General features: G+C 47.5%; 1 protein-coding gene across 1 annotated transcript in view; it reads left to right on the top strand.

Moving 5' to 3' along the window:
* The window catches only part of DOCK1 (dedicator of cytokinesis 1), a 474607-nt gene that overhangs the window by 427728 nt on the left and 22192 nt on the right, over window positions 1-24687 (top strand). Inside the window, exons 32-38 of the mRNA XM_065894212.1 lie at window positions 8124-8265; window positions 8400-8478; window positions 10251-10335; window positions 13373-13459; window positions 16282-16458; window positions 17354-17437; window positions 22892-23029. Of these exons, the coding sequence (XP_065750284.1) occupies window positions 8124-8265; window positions 8400-8478; window positions 10251-10335; window positions 13373-13459; window positions 16282-16458; window positions 17354-17437; window positions 22892-23029 (792 nt within the window). The remainder of the gene's footprint in view (window positions 1-8123; window positions 8266-8399; window positions 8479-10250; window positions 10336-13372; window positions 13460-16281; window positions 16459-17353; window positions 17438-22891; window positions 23030-24687) is intronic.

The following is a 24687-nucleotide window of genomic DNA, read 5'->3' as shown; positions in this document are numbered from 1 at the left end:
CTGTATAGGACCTTCAGCAAGTGGCCCTCGCAGGGCTGACCAGCTCCAGAAGGTGTGCCCTGTTAGTTGATACGCTCACGCAGGGTCCTGGCTGGGTGCCTGGGGCATCTGGCCTGTCCCTGTCACTGCTGGTCAGTCTCTCCTTAACACCGACACCTTCATCGTGCAGCTGTGGCATCTAAGATAGTGGTTAGGGAGGATTTTGAAATTAACTTTAAGTCAAAAAACCAATCCAAAGGGGATAATGAGCCTGGAGTTGAAGTCACCTACTGTTGCTCAAGGCTTTAATTAATGTAGGTGAATCTGTACATATGCCTCCGTGTGTGTGTGTCTCTAAGAAAGACTGAGAGGGAGGGACAGGCCCTAAATCACAGCTGACCTGTGCTGTGCTGGGTGTAGAGTGTGTGTGTGGCCCTCCTTGGACAGTGCTGTAATTTAAGGCCTCTACGGCTCTGTCCTGGTGTCCTGAGCTGGCAGCAGGGCGGGATGAGCATTTTGCAGCCCCCAAGCCAACTGATGCCAGGGTTGTCCTGGGAGGTCACATGAGATCCGTGCTCCAGGGACCGTGCTGGGTCACCTGCCCGTCACAAGGACAAAATGCAGAGTACGAATAAGGAGTTTAACGGGCTTGATTAATATGGAACTGACTTGACCCCCACCCCCGAGTAATTCTGTGGGGCTATAGCAATACGTTCATTACGCTTCCCAGATTACCTGTCGGGGCTCCATCTGACAATGACATTAGCAGTTACAAGAAAGTGGGTGGGATGTTTGTGTACTTCATTCAGGCTGGGAGCACAGCCTCTGAGAACTGACTCGCTGCCCCCTCTGCTTTGTTTTGCTTTAAGCATTGATCGCATTGGGCTTTTTTTGCATTTGTATGAATATTTATGATTCTTACAAGGAATAAATATCTTTGACTACTTGTACGTTTCCCTCCTGTTTTCAGGCTTGAAAGGACCACTTCAAAATGCAAAGTAATTGACGTTTCTAGAAAATGTTATTAGTGTGTTCATCTATAACTCACTAGTGTTTTTCTATCAAAGCCTTTATATACATTTTTAGTATTATGTCTTCCTTCTAGGGTAAAGCATAATAAATGCATGCTAGTTTCGCAGTAGCCTGTTATACATTAAATCACCCTGAATTTCTGAAATGTTTGGCTTTTTATAGCCCTGCAGGTGCCCATACTGTGTATTTATATTTGTATTTCTAATTAAGACTACATAGTACTTTGGTTTCTGCTTCAGATTGTTTTTTTAAAGAAAGAGCACATTCTTCTCCTGTAATGAGTACTTTAAGACATACCTAAGCACAAAGTGAAAAAAACAGGGGCTCTGATTTTGTGAAAATTCATTAATTAGACAGATTTTAATTTGGCTTTGAGCTGAGGCTCTAGGATGCATCTGTTTGTGTATCTTCTCTTCCCCTTTCTCCCCACCTCTCCCCTTCTTGCACTCTGGCATCCGTCCAGGGTCAGGGCAGATAACAGGGCTGCCCCTAACTCATGACTGGCTGGCCTGGACCCTCTTGCCCAGGGTCCCTGATGAAACAGCAACCAAGTCCAAGGGGGAGAAGCACGAGCCCCCAGCCTCCTGTTTCTCGGGTTCTGTGGGTTCTGCTCATCGCAACAAGGAGAACCTTGGGGCAACTTTCATTGATGTTGAGACAGCCCTAAGATGGGGCAAGAAGATGGGTGGGGGGAGGGGGAGGGCTTCAAGAACCAGCTGCAGCACCACACCACCCACTGACACCTTTCTGTGATTCAGCTGCCACTCAGAACACACTTGTTGAATCTCTGAAGGTATGGAGGCCGGTGCCGTCTTGGAATCGGAACGTTCCTGATACACATATTTACAGAGTCAGGAGACAGGTCTCAGTGAGACAGCCTGAGTAGAGAGGAATGCTTACCTACGTATCATCCTCCCTCGAGGTCGCCCAGCCCAGCCACCCAAAACAGCCCCCAGGTGCACTCTCCAGACTTTGTGGAGGTGACAGAAGTGGCATTTGAGAGGGACAGCCTCCAGCCTTTAGGAGGAACACTCTGCATGCTCTGCCCCGTCATCCGTTGATGGCTCGTTGTGCACACGGCAACGGCAAACGTTCCAGGAGCGGAGTCCAGCCACCACCTCCACCGTCTCAGCACCAGGGGAGGCCCAGAGCCTTGGGTGCCTCTGCTTTGGTCTGGACCCTCTTCCCTCTGGTTCTGCTCATATCTTGGCTGTGACCCATAGGAGCCAGCTTGGAAAGTCGTGCTCAGGCTCTGAGGCCCCACCTTAATCTCAGGCTCTCTTGAATTCTTTTTTTTTTTTAATTTTAATTTAATTTTATTTATTTTTTTATACAGCAGGTTCTTATTAGTTATCCATTTTATACATATTAGTGTATATATGTCAATCCCAATCTCCCTATTCATCCCACCACCACCACCACCCCCGCCACTATCCCCCCTTGGTGTCCATACGTTTGTTCTCTACATCTCTGTCTCACTTTCTGCCCTGCATACCGGTTCATCTGTACCATTTTGCAGGGTTCCACATACGTGCATTAATATACGATATTTGTTTTTCTCTTTCTGACTTACTTCACTCTGTATGACAGTCTCTAGAGCCATCCACGTCTCTAAAAATGACCCAATTTCGTTCCTTTTTATGGCTGAGTAATATTCCATTGTATATATGTACACATCTTCTTTATCCATTTGTCTGTTGATGGGCATTTAGGTTGCTTCCATGACCTGCCTATTGTAAATAGTGCTGCAATGAGCATTGGGGTGCATGTGTCTTTTTGAATTATGGTTTTCTCTGGGTATATGCCCAGTAGTGGGATTGCTGGGTTGTATGGTAGTTCTATTTTTAGTTTTTTAAGGAGCCTCCATACTGTTCTCCATAGTGGCTGTGTCAATTTACATTCCCACCAACAGTGCAAGAGGGTTCGCTTTTCTCCACACCCTCTCCAGCATTTGTTGTTTGTAGATTCTCTGATGATGCCCATTCTAACTGGTTTGAGGTGATACCTCATTGTAGTTTTGATTTGCATTTCTCTAATAATTAGTGATGCTGAGCAGCTTTTCATGTGCCTCTTGGCCATCTGTATGTCTTCTTTGGAGAAATGTCTATTTAGTTCTTCTGCCCATTTTTGGATTGGGTTGTTTGTTTTTCTAATATTGAGCTGCATGAGCTGTTTATATATTTTGGAGATTAATCCTTTGTCTGTTGATTCATTTGCAAATATTTTCTCCCATTATGAGGGTTGTCTTTTTGTCTTGTTTATGGTTTCCTTTGCTGTGCAAAAGCATTGAAGTTTCCTTAGGTGTCATTTGTTTATTTTTGTCTTTATATCCATTACTCTAGGAGGTGGATCAAAAAAGGTCTTTTTTTCTTTTCTTTTCTTTTCTTTGCAATACATGGGCCTCTCACTGTTGTGACCTCTCCCATTGTGGAGCACAGGCTCCGGATGCGCAGGCTTAGCGGCCATGGCTCACGGGCCCAGCTGCTCCGCGGCATGTGGGATCTTCCTGGACCGGGGCACGAACCCATGTCCCCTGCATCGGCAGGCAGACTCTCAACCACTGCACCACCAGGGAAGCCCGATCAAAAAAGGTCTTGCTGTGATATATGTCAGAGTGTTCTTCCTGTGTTTTCCTCTAAGAGTTTTATAGTGTCTGGTCTTACATTTAGGTCTCTAATTCATTTTCAGTTTATTTTTGTGTATGCTGTTAGGGAGTGTTCTAATTTCATTCTTTTACATGTAGCTGTCCAGTTTTCCCAGCACCACTTATTGAAGGGACTGTCTTTTCTCCATTGTATATCCTTCCCTCCTTTGTCATAGATTAGTTGACCATAGGTGCGTGGGTTTATCTCTGGGCTTTCTATCTTGTTCCATTGATATATTTCTGTTTTTGTGCCAGTACCATACTGTCTTAATTACTGTAGCTTTGTAGTATAGTCTGAAGTCAGGGAGTCTGATTCCTCCAGCTCCGCTTTTTTCGCTCAAGACTGCCTTGACTATTCTGGGTCTTTTGTCTCTGCATACAAATTTTAAGATTTTTTGTTCTAGTTCTGTAAAAAATGCCATTGGTCATTTGATAGGGGTTGCATTGTATCTGTAGATCGCTTTGAGTAGTATAGTCATTTTCACAATATTGATACTTCCAATCCAAGAACATGGTATATCTCTCCATCTGTTGGTATCATCTTTAATTTCTTTCATCAGTGTCTTATCATTTTCTGCATACAGGTCTTTAGTCTCCCTAGGTAGGTTTATTCCTAGGTATTTTATTCTTTTTGTTGCACTGGTAAATGGGAGTGTTTCCTTAATTTTTCTTTCAGATTTTTCATCATTAGTGTATAGGACTGCAAGAGATTTCTATGCATTAATTTTGTATCCTGCAACTTTACCAAATTCATTGATAAGCTCTAGTAGTTTTCTGGTGGCATCTTTAGGATTCTCTATGTATAGTATCATGTGATCTGCAAACAGTGACAGTTTTACTTCTTCTTTTCCTATTTGGATTCCTTTTATTTCTTTTTCTTCTCTGATTGCTGTGGCTAGGACTTCCAAAACTATGTTGAATAATAGTGGTGAGAGTGGACATCTTTGTCTTATTCCTGATCTTAGAGGAAATGCTTTCAGTTTTTCAGCATTGAGAATGATTTTGCTGTGGGTTTGTCATATATGGCCTTTATTATGTTGAGGTAGGTTCTCTCTATGCCCACTTTCTGGAGACTTTTTATCATAAATGGGTGCTGAATTTTGTCAAAAGCTTTTTCTGCATCTATTGACATGATCATATGGTTTTTATTCTTCAGTTTGTTAATATGGTGTATCACAATGATTGATTTGCGTATATTGAAGAAACATTGCATCCCTGGGATAAATCCCATTTGATCATGGTGTATGATCCTTTTAATGTGTTGTTGGATTCTGTTTGCTAGCGTTTTGTTGAGGATTTTTGCATCTATATTCATCAGTGATATTGGTCTGTAATTTTCTTTTTTTGTGGTACCTTTGTCTAGTTTTGGTGTCAGGGTGATGGTGGCCTCATAGAATGAGTTTGGGAGTTTTCTCTGCAATATTTTGGAAGAGTTTGAGAAGGATGGGTGTTAGTTCTTCTCTAAATGTTTGATAGAATTTACCTGTAAAGCCATCTGGTCCTGGACTTTTGTTTGTTGGAAGGTTTTTAATCACAGTTTCAATTTCATTACTTGTGATTGGTCTGTTCATATTTTCTATTTCTTCCTGGTTCAGTCTTGGAAGGTAATACCTTTCTAAGAATTTGTCCATTTCTTCCAGGTTGTCCATTTTATTGACATAGAGTTGCTTGTAGTAGTCTCTTAGGATGCTTTGTATTTCTGTGGTGTCTGTTGTAACTTCTCCATTTCCATTTCTAATTTTATTGATTTGAGTCCTCTCCCGCTTTTTCTTGAGTCTGACTAATCGTTTATCAGTTTTGTTTATCTTCTCAAAGAACCAGCTTTTCGTTTTATTGATCTTTGCTACTGTTTTCTTTGTTTCTATTTCATTTATTTCTGTGCTGATCTTGATGATTTATTTCCTTCTGCCCTGCATACCGGTTCATCTGTACCATTTTTCTAGGTTCCACATACGTGCATTAGTATACGATATTTGTTTTGCTAACTTTGGGTTTTGTTTGTCCTTCTTTCTCTAGTTCCTTTAGGTGTAAGGTTAGATTGTTTATTTGAGATTTTTCTTGTTTCTTGAGGTAGGCTTGTATAGCTATAAACTTCCCTATTAGAAATGGTTTTGCTGCATCCCATAGGTTTTGGATCGTCGTGTTTTCATTGTCATTTGTCTCTAGGTATTTTTTGATTTCCTCTTTGATTTTTTCAGTGATCTCTTGGTTATTTAGTAACGTATTGTTTAGCCTCCATGTGTTCGTGTTTTTTACGTTTTTTCCCCTGTAACTGATTTCTAATCTCATAGCGTTGTGGTCAGAAAAGATGCTTGATATGATTTCAATTTTCTTAAATTTCCTGAGGCTTGATTTGTGACCCAAGATGTGATCTATCCTGGAGAATGTTCCATGCGCACTTGAGAAGAAAGTGTAGTCTGCTCTTTTTGGATGGAATGTCCTATAAATATCAATTAAATCTATCTGGTCTGTTGTGTCATTTAAAGTTTGTGTTTCCTTATTAATTTTCTGTTTGGATGATCTGTCCATTGGTGTAAGTGAGGTGTTAAAATCCCCCACTATTACTGTGTTAGTGTCAATTTCCTCTTTTAGAGCTGTTAGCAGTTGCCTTATGTATTGAGGTGCTGCTATGTTGGGTGCATATATATTTATAATTGTATCTTCTTCTTGGATTGATGCCTTGATCATTATGTAGTGTCCTTCCTTATCTATTGTGACAGTATTTTAAAGTCTATTTAATCTGATACGAGTATTGCTACTCCAGCTTTCTTTTTATTTCCATTTGCATGGAATATCTTTTTCCATCCCCTCACTTTCAGCCTGTATATATATCCCTAGGTCTGAAGTGGGTCTCTTGTAGACAGCGTATATATGGGTCTTGTTTTTGTATCCATTCAGCAAGCCTGTGTCTTTTGGTTGGAGCATTTAATCCATTCACGTTTAAGGTAATTATCAATATGTATGTTCCTGTTACCATTTTCTTCATTGTTTTGGGTTTGTTTTTGTAGGTTCTTTTCTTCTCTTGTGTTTCCCACTTAGAGAAGTTCCTTTAGCATTTGTTGTAGAGCTGGTTTAGTGGTGCTGAATTCTCTTAGCTTTTGCTTGTCTGTAAAGCTTTCGATTTCTCCATCGAATCTGAAGGAGATCCTTGCCAGGTAGAGTAATATTGGTTGTGGGTTCTTCCCTTTCATCACTTTAAGTATATCATGCCATTCCCTTCTGGCTTGTAGAGTTTCTGCTGAGAAATCAGCTGTTAACCGTTTGGGAGTTCCCTTGTATGTTATTTGTCGTTTTTCCCTTGCTGCTTTCGATAATTTTTCTTTGTCTTTAATTTTTGCCAGTTTGATTACTATGTGTCTCTGCGTGTTTCTCCTTGGGTTTATCCTGTATGGGACTCGCTGCACTTCCTGGACTTGGGTGGCTATTTCCTTTCCCATGTTAGGGAAGTTTTCAACTATTATCTCTTCAGATATTTTCTCGGGTCCTTTCTCTCTCTCTTCTCCTTCTGGGACCCCTATGATGCAAATGTTGTTGTGTTTAATGTTGTCCCAGAGGTCTCTTTGGCTGTCTTTATTTCTTTTCATTCTTTTTTCTTTATTCTGTTCCACAGCAGTGAATTCCACCATTCTGTCTTCCAGGTCACTTATCCGTTCTTCTGCCTCAGTTATTCTGCTATTGATTCCTTCTCGTGTATTTTTTCATTTCAGTTATTGTATTGTTCATCTTGTTTGTAATTCTTCTAGGTCTTTGTTAAACATTTCTTGCATCTTCTCTGTCTTTGCCTCCGTTCTGTTTTCCAAGGTCCTGGATCATCTTCACTATCAGTATTCTGAATTCTTTTTCTGGAAGGTTGCCTATCTCCACTTCATTTAGTTGTTTTTCTGGGGTTTTATCTTGTTCCTTCATCTGGTACGTAGCCCTCTGCCTTTTCATCTTGTCTGTCTTTCTGTGAATGTGGTTTTTGTTCCACAGGCTGCAGGATGGTAGTTCTTCTTGCTTCTGCTGTCTGCCCTCTGGTGGATGAGGCTATCTCTCCCTTGAATTCTTTCTGGTAGGATGGAAACTACTTAATTAGGGCCTACCTGGGGTGCGGGGGGAGATGATATGGACACCATTCTCCTCCACTTGCCTTGGTGCCTTTACCCTGTCTGACCATTTCATGCCCACTAGTGTGTGGGCTTCAATCACTCACTTGGTTTCTCATGGTTTTGTAAATTGATTGCTACTGTTAAGACTGAAATGTACTTTCAGTAACATCATCTTTAGTGCTTCTTAAACAGTATTAACTTACCTGGCTTCTGTTCCTGTGTTCTTGATTAGTAAGATCACCACAATTACAAGCTGTTCTTCAATTCAGTGACATTTAAAAAAAAACTGTCAAGCCCATCTTGAAGACCAGTGCCTTTATGTGTGAACTTTTCCTGGCCCTTCCCCTGGGGTGTTATTTAATGAATGTCATTGTTTCCAGGGGAAAGTTTTCATTTACCGTGGGAAGGAGTATGAACGCCGGGAAGATTTTGAAGCTCGGCTATTAACTCAGTTTCCAAATGCTGAGAAAATGAAGACAACATCTCCACCAGGCGACGATATTAAAAGCTCTGCTGGCCAATGTATCCTTTCAGACAGCCATGTCGGATATAAACTGATGGCGATGCCGTTTGTTTGGGTGGTTGGGTGTACGTGGGACCTTGCTCCTGGCTAATGACCACGCTGCCTTATGATCCTTAACCCCCTTGACCTTCAGATATTCAATGCTTCACAGTAAAGCCCAAACTCGATTTGCCCCCTAAGTTTCACAGGCCCGTGTCAGAGCAGATTGTAAGGTAACATTTTCCTTACCCAACATGAGGGTGGTGAGAGGCGTACACAGATCGCTTCTTCATAATTTCACGTCTCAGAGGGTGGATGTCAGCCTTTGATTAACTTTTCAGATGCTCTTTCTGTTTACTTCAAAAAGCAAGGGAAATTAGTCATGTTCAGCATCAAAGAAGGGGGAAGGAAGATGTGAACACATGTGGCCGGGAAGGTGCAAGGCTGTTCCTTATACCCATGATTGGGAGACAGGGAAAGTCAGGGGGAGAAAGGGGTACTCTGGGCTCCATTTGAGCCACCAGGTGAGAGACCCCCTGTAGACCTTTTCTCCAGGGCTCAGGCCCTGCCCCACACCACACAGATCTGTCTGTGTGCCTGTGGTGTGGCCTGAGCATTTGGATCCCAGAAGCCAGGAATAGGGATTCAGACATGTGCTCGTGATGGAGAACCAGGTGGGGGATGAGAAGAAGCCTTCACCTGTACAACAGGGTGATTACATAATATGGGATTTGGAGGTGGAATTTTTTTTGGTTTTTTTTTGTTTGTTTGTTTTTTTGCGGTACGCAGGCCTCTCACTGTTGTGGCCTCTCCCATTGTGGAGCACAGTCTCCGGACGCGCAGGCTCAGCGGCCATGGCTCACGGGCCCAGCCGCTCCACGGCATGCGGGATCTTCCCAGACCGGGTCACGAACCCGTGTCCCCTGCATCGGCAGGTGGACTCTCAACCACTGTGCCACCAGGGAAGCCCCTGGAGGTGGATTTTAAAACTCACAGGCCAACTGTCCAAATTTGAGTGAGATTTTCTGCATCTACATTGAATTGCCCCTGACTTAGCAGTGGTGTAGAAACACCTACACTAGATGTCTCTTTAGATATGAAGAATTTTCTATTTGATCCATGTACTGGTGAAAAACAATTAACCTCTTTGATGGCCTAATAATGCTCAGGATCTGCTTATTTTATATCCTGAAGTTTGGTGGATTGGGTTCTTCTACAAAATTCACTACCATTTCTTTAACCTTTCATCAGCAAACATGGGAAATAAACCAGGACTTGGTTTATTGACGGATGATCGCTTTCATAAGGCTTAGACTTTAAGTTTTGCAACATTTTTTTCTCAGAGAGGCATTAAACACTAGTGAACTGTACTGTATGCTCAGATATTTCCCTTTGATGTGGGGTGCCCACCTGCGTTTCAGCGCAGGGGGGTAAGTGAGCCTCCCAGCCTGCCTCTGGGGTGTGCGTGAAACCCACCCCCTCCCCAGGGGAAGAAGATACAGTCTCCATCTTATGTATGCCACCCTTGGTGGTTGCCAAATCTGCCTTTTGTAGATCTGAAATTAAAGTATACAAGACCTTTTAAAAAATAATACATATTTTTACCTTTTTAATAACTTATTAGATTAAATTATTTAATAAATTAATTGTTGAACTATGAATTCAAATTTTAAATAATAAACACATAAATGGAGAATGAAGGCCTTTTCCCCCTCTCCTTTGCTTCACCTTTTCTGTTTTTGCTGGTTTCACTCTTACTCAGCATCTCTTCTCCCTTGAGCATTGTCAGGGACAGAGAAGAGGCAAAAATTCAAGGTAATTCTTCCACCTGCCAACGTCTCTCTTCTGAGGCTGGCGGGGAAAGAAAGCCCAGCTGTCGCTCCAGGTCAAGGCTGGAGATGTTTTAAGGGATGCACTGACCTATAGGGAGACCGGATCCTGTGTCTAAAAGCAAATCGGCTGCTTTTCTGGTTAAATGTCTAATGATTTCTCTATCTCTGTACAGTTTTTACAGAGTAAACGAGGTCCAGCGATTTGAATATTCTCGTCCGATCCGCAAGGGAGAGAAAAACCCAGACAACGAATTTGCGGTAAAAAAAAAAAACCACCCCCAAACTCATGCCACGACTAACAAAACTGCGCATGGAAAAGTGTGTTCTCGAAGGCTCCCGCAGTGCAGGGTTGAATGCCTTTGTGTGTTATGTGCAGAGACCCTAGCATATTACCCATTCAAATTTAGTGAAATGACGACCATTTCACAGTTAGTATCACTAAGGTGCTTGAGATACTGTAAGAAGGTAACTAGTGCTTTGGAGCGTTTCCGTGCTCGGAGCACACTTGCTTCCCTCCTGCGTGTATCTGAGTCTTCCTCTGTGCCCTGGGTCCTGGAGCACGTGCTGGTGTCTCAGTTATAAATAAGCTCTCGGAGGTGCCGAGTGCTTACATGGCTCTCTGCAGGGGGCAAGCAGTCAGGTGAGCTGGGCTCACTACCCAGTGCCCACACCTGAACTTCACTGTGGCACAATACGCCGGAACAGGGTCCCCGCGGGCACAGCTGAATAACAGGCCTCCTTGGATGTTGAGAAGCATCCCGGACCTCTACCCACGAGGTGCCAGCTAGAGCCTCCCCGGTTGTGACAACGAATCACGTGTTTCCACACATGGCTAAACATCTGTGCCTTGTTGAAGACACTGCATTAGAGTCATAGAAATGTTAACACAGATTCTTGCAACCTTTTAAAAACTATACATACAACTGCTTTAATGGATTCCATTTTGCAGAGGCATGAAATAAAGCATAGCGTTTTTATTTTTTAATTAATTTATTTTTTTGAAGTAGAAAGGAATAGCTTTATTGCTTTACCAGGCAAAAGGGGCCACAGGGGGCTAATGCCCTCAAAACTGTATGTTGAAAGCATAGTTTTATTTATTTATTTATTTTTAATGTTAACGTTTCTCTCTCCTCCTGCCCTGAAAAACCTCCTCTGGAAATCCCTAGATAGGCCCATATTTCAAGGTGGCGTTAGCCCCAGGGACCCCTGGCGGGGACCTTGTCTGCAGGTATCTGGGGGTGCAGGGGGTCAAAGTTGAATTAGCACCATGCTGCTGACCCAAAGGGAAGCTCAGAGCACTTTCAGCAAAGTTGCCTTCCACCCACCCTCCCTTCGAAGCTCTGTTTCCTATAATCTTTTGATCCCCACGGTGATGCCTGTGAGTCTCCAGTCACAACCCCTGAAAGGCCCTTCCCTTCCCTTCCCGAGCCCAGTTTCCTGTGTGTCAACTAGGATCTTGGAGTTGGGAAATTCTAAGGCTGTCCCCAGTTTCATCACTGGCTCTTTCAAAACCAAAACCCTGTTTCTTGGTTAGTGGGGCATCCTGAACCTGTTTGGTGACTCGTTTCACTGTGGCACCGTCTGCAGTGGTGAGAGAGGCAAGGCCCCACCTAAGACACCCACACCAGGGCTGGGCTTTCTGAGCCGTCTCTGTTCTGGTCATCACAGCAATAACTGTCATTTCTGTAGCACCCTGGCTGCAGGATGGATGGGCGGTTCTTGAATTTCCCTCAGGCCTCTCACGTCTCGCGGCGATGTACGTTCTTATACGGTGTAGGAAGAGACACAAGGAGGTCAAGCAAACTGCCGACAGTTGCGCAGCCATTCGAGGCAGAGCTAAGAATAACCATGGCTCCTGAACTCCGGAGCTGCGCTAAGCCTTAGAGGCTGGGCTCTTTCTAAATGGCCCAGAAATCCCCTAATGGCCCCGTTAGGTTCTCACACACAGATGAGGCTTTCAGAAGCCGCGGGATTTAGTCCTTCACGTGCTTGACAAAGCCCCAGGCTTTCAGATAAGCGCAGGGGGTTTGGTGGTAATGGGAGGCCAGGCTGGGGCCTGCTGCAGGGAGCCTGGCTCCCAGGGCCTGGGTGCTGGGAAAGCTGCCCTACCAGGCCAGCCCGGGAGCTCAGAGCAGCTTGGTGCCTCCAAACCTGGCCACGCATGAAGTTCTGAAACCCAGAGCCGGCAAGGAGGAGGGAGCCAGAGACAGGGTCAACGTGGAACCCGCAGGCCCGTCCCCTGGGGGTGCTGGGGTTGGTAGGGAGCAGTGCAGCCTGCTGTTCCAGGCCGGTGCCTGAGCCAGCAGCCCCTGGGGCAGCCGGAGCCTTGACCTGTGTCCCTGGGGCCTTGGCCAGGTCCTTCCCCTCTCCCAGCCTGGAATCTGAGGTTTGGAGAAAATGCTTTCTACATGCCAGCCAGTTTTCTGGAAATGTTGACAATCTATTATGCCATCTGTTTATATCTGGATCACTATGGACAGACTCAGACTGCTCAGTGATTCTCTGTTACTGGGAGGTGTACCAGGCAAAGGCTGCTACCAGCTGGACACCCCGCCGTAGGAGGTGGGAGGAAAGGGTTACGGTTCACCCCTGCAGTGGAGTTCTGTGCAGCCATTAAAGAGGGCTGGAGTTACATTTCCTGGCCTTAACTACCCGCAGTATGTACTGTACCATTTTCGGAAGAATACATTTTCATTGAAAATATATACACACTTGTTAATGCTTAGTAGGAAGCCTTGAACCCCAGATAGTAAAAGGTTAGGTTGTCATCTTTAGGTACTGAGTGGTTTTTCTGCCTTCTATTTCCATGTCTTCATTTTCTGATGTAAATATATATGTTACGCCAAAAAAAGAAAAAAATTCATCATTAAAATACTGACTGATTTTATTAGAATGTTGAGAGGTCACTTTTATGAAGCCCAGTCTTCCTCAAGGATTTGCATCTTCAAGTTTCTTTTGAACACTAAGTAAGGCTAACGTAAAGCTCGTTGGAGCTTTTCCAAAAATCTATCCGCTCAGAGGGAACCTCCCTCGTGTGGATGTATATAATTCTCCCCTTCTGTTGTATTTTCTTGGCCAAATGCCAGGGAAACGGGCACCATTGGCCAGGGAACAGGGGGCCGCGGTGTCCTGTGTAACAGTCTGGCGGTTCAGCAGAGCATGGCCTGTGAGGTGTTCCCTGGGCGGCTGGTGACCTTGCCTCCCAGACCCTTGCAAATCCCCACGAGGACAGAAGCTGTCATCTACCTGCAACACCCTTCTCCTAACAAGTGTCCTGTGTGTGTTCCCTTTGCAGAATATGTGGATCGAAAGGACCATATACACAACTGCGTATAAATTGCCTGGCATTTTAAGGTGGTTTGAGGTCAAATCTGTTTTCATGGTAAGCACACCCCACAGGAGGAACTGCCCATCACCCCCTCTTCTACGGTCTGACACGGCCTCTTCCCCGGGCGTGTCATCTGGTCACCGTGGCCGGCAGGCGTGCTTCAGACCCCACATCAGGCTTAACCCAGAATCACTCTCCCCGTCCACGAATACTGCGGTGGAAATGCCGTGTAATCACAACCTCCTGTAGCGTAGAAAGAAACCAGAGCTAAGATTTCATTTCTTTTTACAAAATATTTAAATCTAGTCTTCACTGTGCTGTTTTGACAGTTCTTTCTGTTACCAAAATGAAAAGTTTGACAAATTCCAATTTACATACGCTTTTGAAGATCTTTCTTCCTGATGGTTTTATTGCCATTTACATGACAAACAACTTGATTAATAGTACTTGCTCGTTTTCAAGTAAAAATAGCTTGAGAATATACCCCTCACCCACACTTTTTAAAGAAATAATGACCCGCATGTCGTTAGCTAAACTTTGCCTCGGTGATGAGCCATCGGACAGTTCCAGTCGCAGGAACCAGAGCTGGGCAGAAGGTTCTTACCGAACGTATAGCAGCAGCAGCGTGACAATTGCCAGTATAACAAGGTCTGATTGGAATACGTGTGCTTTGTCATGTGTCTCAGTGCCTTTGGTTTTCACCTGGCAGGATCTTAACCAGAGGGGTGCTACCCACTGTTCAGTTTACCGTGAGTCCCCTTGGAAACTCCTGCTTCTGCCCTAGGACGTGGCTGGCGCCTGTCTTCCCAGCCTTGTTTCCACTCCTGACCCTCGTCCACGCCAGTTGAGCTCTGGCTGACCTCCCCCTGACCTCTAAGCTCAGTTGACCTGTCCCTGAGCATGCGTGTGGTCAGCCGCATCCCATCCCCATCTCCAGCGCCCCCTCCTCCTGCTCTGAAGCCCTGGGGCTCTGGGCCCCCCTCCCCACCCCCGGAGGGCGCCTCTACTTCCTGTGTCCCCAGAGACCCCACTCTGTCCCCCTCTAGCACCCAGGCAGGCCCTGACCTCTGGAAGGCTCAGGAGACGTGGCAGGTGGCAGAAACGCAAGCCTTCACTGGCACCATTCGGAGCTGGTGATGTGCATGCGGGAGCCCACAGGACAGGAGACCCTTCCCTAAACAGGCACCACTCCTATCCTCCTGTGAGCCTCGTCCCATAAGCCGTTTGTAGCCGGGGACTCCGCGAGCCAGCCCGGATGCGTGACGACGGTGCTGAACAGCTCGAGGTGGCGAAGGCCGAGCCCTGATTTTCTGTAAGGATGTGGCTCTGCCACGGGCTATGCTTGCCCTTTTTAATGAACGAAGAAAGCTGGAGGCTCAATAATCCCGGGATGGCAGGACTGTAATGATCCCGCTGCCCACACCCCGGGCCCCGCCATCGCTGGAACAGACCAGCAGCTGACCCTCTTGGTTTGATAAAGCTAGGACACCGCTCTTTCTTGCGGCAAACGGGATCAGCGACAGGGAGTTAGCCATCAGTTAAAGTGGAGTTCTGCCCTGGAGAGTCCATTTGGCGAAGTTATGTGTCTGGGGTGGTGCATTCCAGGGTCTGATAAAGCCAGGTGTGGGGTGAAAACAAAGGCCCTAGGGTACGTGTTGTTTGGGGTGCACTTGCAACCAGGGGGCACCCTCAGCGGCCAGCACACGGTCGGCCACCTCTTTGCGTGTTACCTCCTCTCCATCAGGTCACCTCTCCGGCGGGTGCTCGCCAGTGATGACTGAGGGTGTCGTTCTAGGGTCTCTCCGTTCTCTCAACATCTCTGCACCTCCAACCCCCGTCTCTCTACCTGTCAGACAATCCCCAGGGGCTGTAGAAGGAGAAAACAGGCTGCTCTGCTTTGCCATTTGCTAAAGACACCCTAGGGTCCCCGGCACAGATGGGGACCCGTCCCACTTCCCTTGGGGAAGGGAAGGATCAGGTTATCATGTGTTGTGGTCACCCTTGGGCGTGGCTCTGGGGCGCAGCCTAGGGTCTGTTAGATCCAGGCCTGGTGGGAAGGTGGTGTTATTGTTTTAAACGCGGACGCATCCTCCTGGCACCTGCGGGCTGAGCCAGAGAGGATTGCGGGGCGGGGCCTCGCCAGGCCCTGCAGGGGCCCCCAGAGGAAGAAGGGCACTGGGTGTGGGCAGAGCTGCAGGAGCGGTGGCGAGGTGGGCCCATGCTGGCTCGCCCTGCCTCCTGCTCTGAGGGTCCTGCTGACCAGTGACGGGTTTGCAAGGGAGGCCCGTGAGGTCCAGCTGAAGTGGTGACCACCGGGCAGGGGGGGCTCTTCCTTCCTATAGGAGGGCGTGTGGCCTCCTGTGGAAACCACGGCAAGACCCCTCCCCCGCTTCCCTAACCAAGCAAGTCCAGGGACAAAGCGCCCAGACCTCCTGCCTCAGGGACAGGGAGAGATTGCTCAAAATTCCTTAAGACAAGCAACGAACAAGGCCATAGTTCAAAGGCTGCTTTGTGAGGCACGTAGACTGTGCTCAAGTGCCACTCAGGGCTGTGTTTCCCTGGGATGACCGGACGTGTGCATGCGCGCACACATTCCCCAGGACTCGGTGACCTTGCGTTGTGCCTTTGGAGTTTGCATGTGGGGACAGGTCTATGGAAACACATAAAGATCCTAAAATGCCCGGCTTCTCTCAGCTGGGTGATGAGGGACCTTTGCTCCAAGAAGCCACTGGGAAGAAAAGTGCGTGGAGAGTAGGAAGCCTGCCCCACTCGGAGTGTGTGTCCTCTGGCGAGGAGCCAGAGGCATCAGCAGAGGCCCTGGCAGGACGGGAGCCGCGGCAGCTGGCCCGATGCCATTCCGTCCTCCGCTTCCGCAGGTGGAGGTCAGCCCCCTGGAGAACGCCATCGAGACCATGCAGCTGGCGAACGACAAGATAAACTGCATGGTGCAACAGCACCTGGACGACCCCAGCCTCCCTGTCAGCCCCCTCTCCATGCTCCTGAACGGCATCGTGGACCCCGCCGTCATGGGAGGCTTTGCAAATTACGAAAAGGCAAGTGACACGCCAGCTTCCTCTTTCCAGCCCTGTCCTGGGACGGACTGTCTCCGAGCCCGGGCCCGGCCGGCCTGGGCATTGTCCCCTCATCTTCACCCCGCAGCGGGCTGTGCTAACGGAGCCCTAGAGAGTGACCCTCGTGACAGTCCAGAGGCCTGGGATCATTAAAGGCCAAAAGATACAGTTTCAGTGAAAGACAAAAGGCTTAGAATATTTAGAATAGATGGGAGTCTGGTGCAGTGGGGACAGCCACCTGGTCTCCCTGGAAGATATCTCAGTGAGATCAGGCAGAAGCTGGAGATCGTGGGATGTGCTCTAGACAAGGGGTCTGCGCGACAACCGCCACCTGATTTTGTAAATCAAGTCTGGGACGTGGCCACGGCCATTCTCTTACTTGGTGTCTGTGGCCGTTTTCCTGATACAACGGTGGCAGAGTTGAGGCCCTTCACGGAAAAGGTTTGCTGCCCCCTGGCCTAGACACAGTGGAAACTGAAGCAGAAGGGGCTCTGCCTGAAAGTGGGCTGTGAGGTGAAACTGCCCTGGACACTTTGGAGAGGTGATGCTCTGTTTCAGCTCCCGTCAGCTGTAGGGCGGACCCGGCATGGGGGTCAGGGGCACGAGGGCAGCTGGGGAGCTGCCTCCCAGCGAAGTGAGTGACCCGGGTCAGCTGTGGCTTTGCTGGGCTCCGTGGACGGGGCGCCACAGTGAGTGGACAAAGTCCATTCGTTGTGCTGACCTTACTGGATGTTTTGCTGGGGTAGGGTCCAACCCTGGGGGGAATGAGCTAGGTGATGACCAGGGTGTGCGTCTGTTTCACACACAGCTCTCTCCCCAGGCCTGGTGTACAGAAACGTGTGTTGGTGTCCTAAGTGTCTCTCCCTGTCTCCACCAGGCCTTCTTTACAGAGCGGTACCTGCAGGAGCACCCCGAGGCCCACGAAAAGATCGAGAAGCTCAAGGACCTGATTGCATGGCAGGTAACTGTCCAGCGGCAGCTGCGGGGCCCGAGGCGGGGAAAGGGGAGTCTGGGACCAGATCCACCAGGGCCACCTTGGCACACCTGCCAGCCGCCACGGAGGACCCTGGACCTCAGCCAGAGCACCCGTGACCATGTTTGTCCCGGATAAACCCGTTCACCACTGCCGTGATTAACTGGACCCCTGGCTGTAGTCATGCATTTGAACACCTAGAAAGTTCTGTCTTGCAAATGAGCCTGGTCTGTTCCCTCCCCTCGGTCAGTGCAGTGCCTGCTGGGAAATCTTTGCCTGGTATCGACAGAAGGGAACATCACGGGCAAGGTCAGGAAACAGTGATGCCCTAGAGACCGTGGCTCCAGCCTGTCCTGGGAGGGCGCTCGAGCCGATGCCATCGGCGTGAGAGGCGGGGATGGGAAACCACTGAGCACCCACCCTCCTGTTCCCCGTGCCGGTGGTCAGGGTTGGGGGAAGGGGTCCTCATTTCTGTTTCCGCAGCTGTAATTCTGCATAATTGGCTTTTCTGCTTGTGCTCCTGAGGCCTTCTGAGTCTTTCCTTAGTGGGACATGGTCTGGAAAGTCTGGGCAGCCCTGGTGTCCTGGGCTCCACTGGAAGTTCCCTTTTCATGTGTCTGGGCTTCTGGAGCTTTCATGAGCCTGGAGGCGGAGGGGACGTCCAGACCCAGTTCCCGTGGGAGCTCTGCCTACTTGCTCTGGACTTCGGACAGCTTGCTTCTTTAAGCTTCCTTTTCTCACGTGGGAGGCAAGGAGGACGCTGCTCATCTACACCCCACACGCCAGGCTGGGGGAAGAGGGCTGAGGAAGGCAGAGGCCAGGGTCTCCCTGTGCCTGGGCGGCATCCCACCCTAGCCCCGGGGGTCCCAGGCTGTGACCAGTGCTCTGTGGCCGCTTTGCTCCCGGCCTCCCTGGAGCCTCACCAGCCTCCCTTGGAGCCTCACCGTCCTGGCTTCGTCATCAGCACATGGGCTGTGTGACCTGTTAGGGTGGAGCGGGGCTGAGTTTTGGTTTCAAGCTTAGTTACAAGTATTTATTTTATATCTATAAAATATATATGGGTATTGCTGTGATAAAATTTATGTAACATCAAATTTACCACCTTAGTCATCTTTACGTGCACAGTCCAGTGGCATCAAGTATGTTCCCCTCGTTGTGCAGCCATCACCACCATCCATCTCCAGAACGTTTTCATCTTGCAAAACCACTGTGTACCCGATAAACAATAACTCTCCATCCTCCCCACCCCTGGAAACCACCATCCTACTTTCTGTCTCTATGAACTTGATTATTCTAGGGACCTCATATAAGTGGAATCATACACTGTCCTTTTGTGACGGGCTTATTCCACGTAGCGTAATGTTTTTAAGGTTCATCTGTGTTGTAACATGTGTCAGAATTTCGTTCCTTCTTAAGGCTGAATAGTATTCCACTGTCTGCGTAGACCACTTTTTACTTATCTGTTCATTCGCTGATGGACACTTGGGTTGCGTCCACTTTTGCTATTGTAAATGATGTTATAATGAACGTGGGTGTACAAGTATCTGTTCTCTTTCCTGCCTTCACTTCTTTTGGGTATATACCCAGAAGTGCATTGTTGGATCATATAAGTCTATTTTTAATTTTTTGAGGAAGGACTATATTGTTCTCCACGGCAGTTGCACTATTTTCCATCCCCACCAATAGTCATGCACGATGGTTCCGCCTCATCCTCGTCAACATTTGTTATTTTTTGGTTTTCTTTTTGTTTGTTTTATAGCCGCCATCCTAATGGGTGTGACTTTGCCACACATCCGTAGGCATATTTGATATCAATTTGCCTTGGAATTCTTCTGTGACAAGACACCCTGGGAGCTGAATTTAAGGGAACTTTTTGGCCATGATGGTTTCTTTGCACAAGATATAAGCCTCAGGTAGGCAGTCTCCCTCTGTTACTAAAAAAAGAGGGAGAGAATTTAAAGGTCTGAATGATTCCATTTTAGATGTTGTAAAAACCAAAGGGTACAAAATTCAAAACTCCACTGAAGGCTATATAAAACCATTGCTACACAAAAACTAGTTTGGTCTGCAAAAGTTCTATTGATTTTTTTTTTTTTTTTTTTTTTACTGTAAGCTGATACAGAAAATTGGATTTTAAGAGTTTCAAGCCCTACAGAGGAAAATAATTTGTTCCCCAGAGAGAACTTTATGTCAGCACTATGTCATCACCCCTAATAAGTATATTAAAGGATGAATTTTAAAGTAGCTCACAGGAAAGTCGGGAAAAAAAAAATCTGGTTTCTAGCCACTTCATTAAATCAAAGAGTGATGAAAAATACATATTCAAAACATTACCTGTGATCTTGCTTTCATTTGCAAATGTTTTGAAGACTCATCTTTTAATATCAGTAATTGAGTCATACGCTCATTAAAAATAAGAAGTTTGGGGTTATCGGAATGCTTTCTTCTGGTTTTGTGTTAATTTATTTGGTTTGGTTTTTTTCATGAAAACTCCATCAGGGCAAAGTGAGGTTTTCCTCCTGGGAATCCCAAGGGTTCATTGGCAGGGTTTCCATCACTGATGCCTAAAATCATTTGTGAAGGCTGGTTATTAAGTCCCAGGCAGCTCCTGGCTCTGCTGTTGCCGTTGCTGAAACAGAGGATGCTGACCCCCTCGCAGGCAGGAGCTGGGGTCGGGTGCAGGCTGCCTGGGGCCTCTTCTAGGTTTGCGGCTGTGTGACACCAGGTCAGCAGTGAGCGCCAGCCCCTTCCTCGAAGGCACAGCTCCATCTTTCCTCACACGCAGCTGTCTTGTTGGGCATCCCTGCTGTGTGTCCAAAGATGAATCCATGTAGACTCATATGAAACCACTGCGGTGAATGCATATTTCTCTTTTTTTTTAATTTATTTTATTTATTATTTTTAGCTATGTTGGGTCTTTGTTGCTGCACATGGGCGTTCTCTAGTTGCAGCAAGCGGGGGCTACTCTTAGTTGCGGTGCACGGGTTTCTCATCGTGGTAGCTTCTCTTGTTACGGAGCACGGGCTCTAGGCATACGGGCTTCAGTAATTGCAGAACACAGGCTCCAGTAGTTGTGGCACGCGGGCTCAGTAGTTGTGGCACACGGGCTCAGTTGCTTCGCGGCATGTGGGATCTTCCCGGACCAGGGCTCGAACCCGTGTCCCCTGCATTGGCAGGCGGATTCTTAACCACTGCGCCACCAGGGAAGCCCCATATTTCTCTTTTGAAATGCACAGAGATGAAAGACCAAACCCATTCATCATCCCCAGCCGATGACAGTCGTACCGATGTCGCCAGTGGTGGCGCTCCTGGAACACTTAGCAGTGCTTCCAAATGTTCTTTGCCGCCGGCAGGCCATGAATCCATGTAGGAGACACACAGGAGCAGACTTCAAATACAGCACCGCCATTTAGAAGGGTGTCTTTTGAGAGCAGGCTGCATGCTCTCTTTGAACAACTAGAGGTGTGACTTTGGGGAAGTCCTCCCCCGTCTCTGGGCTCTGGGAAACTCTTTAGATGTGCAGCCTCCTGGGATCCACTCTAGACCAAATCAGGGCTCGGGGGGTGGGATTCAGGAAGCTGCCTAAGAGGTTTTGATGCTCAGCTTGGTTGGAATCCAAAGACCATTCCAGGCCTCAGTCCGTGGCTTCTGTCTGTGTACTAAGCACCTCATATGTTGGAGGGTTTGCACAGAGCATCTTTTTATTCATAGCTTAAGTTCAGCCCCGAGCAGACATAGAACAAGGGCCAGATCCCACCCTTCTTTTAGAAGGTTATATCTGACCAATGTCAGGGACCTGTTGAGGGGATACATTTCATACCCCATAAATTTCACCTGCCAGATCACCGTTCATTCAGTCCCAAGACCTGAACCAAAGGGTCTTAACTTTAGTCCAGCAAGTAGCTTCTTTGATGTCAAGAATCTGGCCAATGAAGAGTTTTATCAAACCAACAACAAAAAAGAAAAGCAGAAATGATTGGACCACGCTTTTATACATTTGAGAGAGGGCCGTTTTACAAGATGCTTTCAGGATCTAGAGTGGCTGTGCTTTAACCTTGAGACAGCACCCCGACGTTGTCTTCACACCCAGATAGCCACAACACGTTGACCACCCCACCAAAAGTTGTCTGCAGCCTGCCTTTGCCGACCCCCCAGGAAGCAAAAGGATTTCTGTGAGCATTTTCTTCTGTTGAACCTGAACAAGCTGCAGCTAGCCCCTGGAGGCTGCCATCTGCAAGAGTAATTCGTATGGAATAGTAAAACGTCCCATCTAGTTTGAAAGCTTAGCTGCGTGCTGTCCTGTTGGTGATAGCCGTTCGGAAAGGGGTGCCTGGCGTGTACCTTTAAGCCCAACTGTCAGCCAGACACACTTTGTGCCAGGGCAGCTCGAGAGCAGGCTGGGTGGTGTAAACACAGGGGAGCGCTCACTTATTCCGTCCTTTCCTGGAGCACCACGAGAGGCACCAGCTGCGTGCTATAAATGGCAACCAAATACATTTTATGCCTTGATTCATCTTGATAAGATTTCTTGAATTTGTTCACATGAAATTCAATTGTGTACTTATTATCCTTCTTACTAATAAATCTGCTCATTTAGATTGGTGTTCTGTCATATTAAGAAAATCTGTTTTTAATCAGTATTTTGATTTAATTGTAAATTATTAAGAGGAAGCCTCTTAGCTTGATTGCATTGAAGAGCATCTACCTCCCGGTCTGAGCCTCAGGGGAAGCAGAAGCCAGGGGAAGAAAGGAGGCTTTCTCACACCCACCCCCAACGGCTGTGACTCCGGAGGGTCTCTGGGGCTGGGGAATGAAAATGTCTCTATGACGCTTTTAAAGGTCAGCTGTATCTCCACGCTCCGATGTGAAGTCTTGGCATGGATGTTTGTGACAGCAGTGTTGGCAGAGACATGATTCTTTTTAGTTTTAAGGAAGAATAAATTTGGTTTTCCTTTCCAAATAAGAACATCCTTCAGGACTGTAGATCATGTATTATTAGGTTTTTACATTTTGGAATAGGGTTCTCACTTGCCTGTAGAGGCAATATTCTTAGCGAAAAAAATCTTTGTACTGTGACTTGGCCCTTTGCTAACAGATCAAGTCATAGCTAAACAAATCCAAAACGCAGCCCTTCCCGAATTCGAGTGGAAAGCACGGAGAAGTCTATTCTGGGGTTGATGGTCAAATGTGAGTCAGGCAAAGTAACGGAGCAGCTGTGTGCTGCGTACCGCACTAGTCGTGTCCGACTTAAAACACAAATGCTTGTCATTTACACATTTTGGTCTGGGGGAGTAACCTGCCTGATGATGAATCTAATCAGCCGGTTTGACTGGGAAACCAAAGCAGATGCAGTGTGCACGTTGCCACTTTCTGCCTGGTGTGCATTTCTCTCCCTAGACCACTAAGCAAGAAATAAGGAATGTCAACCTGTATGTCTTTCAGATTCCATTTTTGGCCGAAGGGATCAGGATTCATGGAGACAAAGTCACAGAAGCACTACGGCCATTTCATGAGAGAATGGAAGCCTGTTTCAAACAGTTAAAGGAAAAAGTGGAGAAGCAGTACGGAGTCCGGACCATGGTAAGTGGCTGGCGCGGCAGAGGGGAGGGAGCGTGTCTCTGTGTCACACTGTCCGACTGTGACAGGCTCACAGGGCCGAGTACTTGAGTTGTGTACGTGACGCCTGCTTAGGAAGTGAGATAAGGAACCTCCACCCCTTCATCATTTCAGGTGCCAGCAAACTAGGCACCACCTCTCGCCAACTGGAAATGTCAGGGTGTAAACGTTCCTGCATTTGCTTGATCACCAAATACCCCGCTTATGGCTGTGAACACAAGCTCCCCATCGTGTGTGGAGCGACAGAAAGATCTCATAGATCCGTGCGACGACGCAGGCTGGTTCACAGAGACCGCACCTCCAGTAACACGACACGCACGAAGGGTTAAATAACACACAGTGAAACAGCACTCACCATGTCCCAAAGCCGAGGTAGAGCCTGTGCCCAGGCCAAGGTCAGAGTCTGAGGGGAGCAGTGGACTGCTGAGGTCTGAAGCTGTTACCTATTGGAGGAAGGGGTCACTGATCTAGGCCAAGGGTAAGTTGCAGGAGACGAGCGGGACGCTGGCTGGAGGGAGGACTCACTTAGCAAAGGCTGAAGGCAGGGATTTGAATGGCAGAGGCCAGGGGCCGGCGCAGACACAGCCATGCCTTGGACAGAAGACAGATTGTAAGGAGGAGCTGGGAAGGTGACCAGCCCCCCAGAGCCTGGAATGCCAGGATGTTCCGGGGTGAAGGATAGACCTGAGCTTTTTTTTTTTTTTTAACATCCTTATTGGAGCATAATTACTTTAAGCTGGGACAAAGTGAGAGTGGGATGGACACATATACACTACGAAATGTAAAATAGATAGCTAGTGGGAAGCAGCCGCGTAGCACAGGGAGATCAGACCTGGGCTTTTGCTAAGAGCTGGTGGAAGGTCTCCTAACCAGGGCTGAGACCAGGGGCATGGTAAAAAGTGGCTAGGCATTTTTATGGATGCAAAATACCTGACAGCTTACGCCTTATGGTGGGCTTGAGGCAGTCTTCATGAGCCATGCCTTAGCAGCTCCGGGGGCAGGGCCAGACACCTCACATCAGAGCACCCCCGTGGCGCCGTTCAGAGCATCACTTCCACCCTTACTCAGGGTCTCTGGGAGCCTTGGTGAGTCCTAGCCTTGACGGCTTGTGGACTCGGGAAACGTCTGGCCTAGCAGATGGCTTGAGGCCCCCTTTCTCCATTGTCCGGGGGTGAGCATCAGTGTCGCAAAAAGAGGCAGCGAGACCTCTTCTGGTCTGCTGGAATCCCACGCCCGCTGGCGTGGAGGGGGTGTATGCGAGCAGGTCTTCTGTTATCCTGCAAAGGGAAGGCGGGCTGCAGGAGTTACTCCGCCTTTCCTAACACAAGATGCTCTACCTCCTAAAGAATCAGGTGTCCAACCAGGTGCGCCATTTTGGTTTCTTTTCTGACCCAGCTCCATCTTTCTGCCGTTCTCTAAAGTTCTCTGCTGTTCCCTGTTGAGCTGGCTCCTTTTTGTTCACCCGTTTATCTCACTTAGCAAACACTAATTTAGTGCTTACCATGTGCCAGGGACCTTTCCGAGGTTTTTAACAATTATGAACTTCTTAGGTTCCTGCAACACGAGGAAGGAGACGCTGCGTGCATCCCCATTTTGTACACGGGGCAACAGGAACATGGGAA

The sequence above is a fragment of the Phocoena phocoena genome, chromosome 16 (assembly GCF_963924675.1).
Source record: "Phocoena phocoena chromosome 16, mPhoPho1.1, whole genome shotgun sequence".
NCBI lineage: Eukaryota > Metazoa > Chordata > Mammalia > Artiodactyla > Phocoenidae > Phocoena > Phocoena phocoena.
This window is presented reverse-complemented; position numbering and strand designations above follow the sequence as displayed.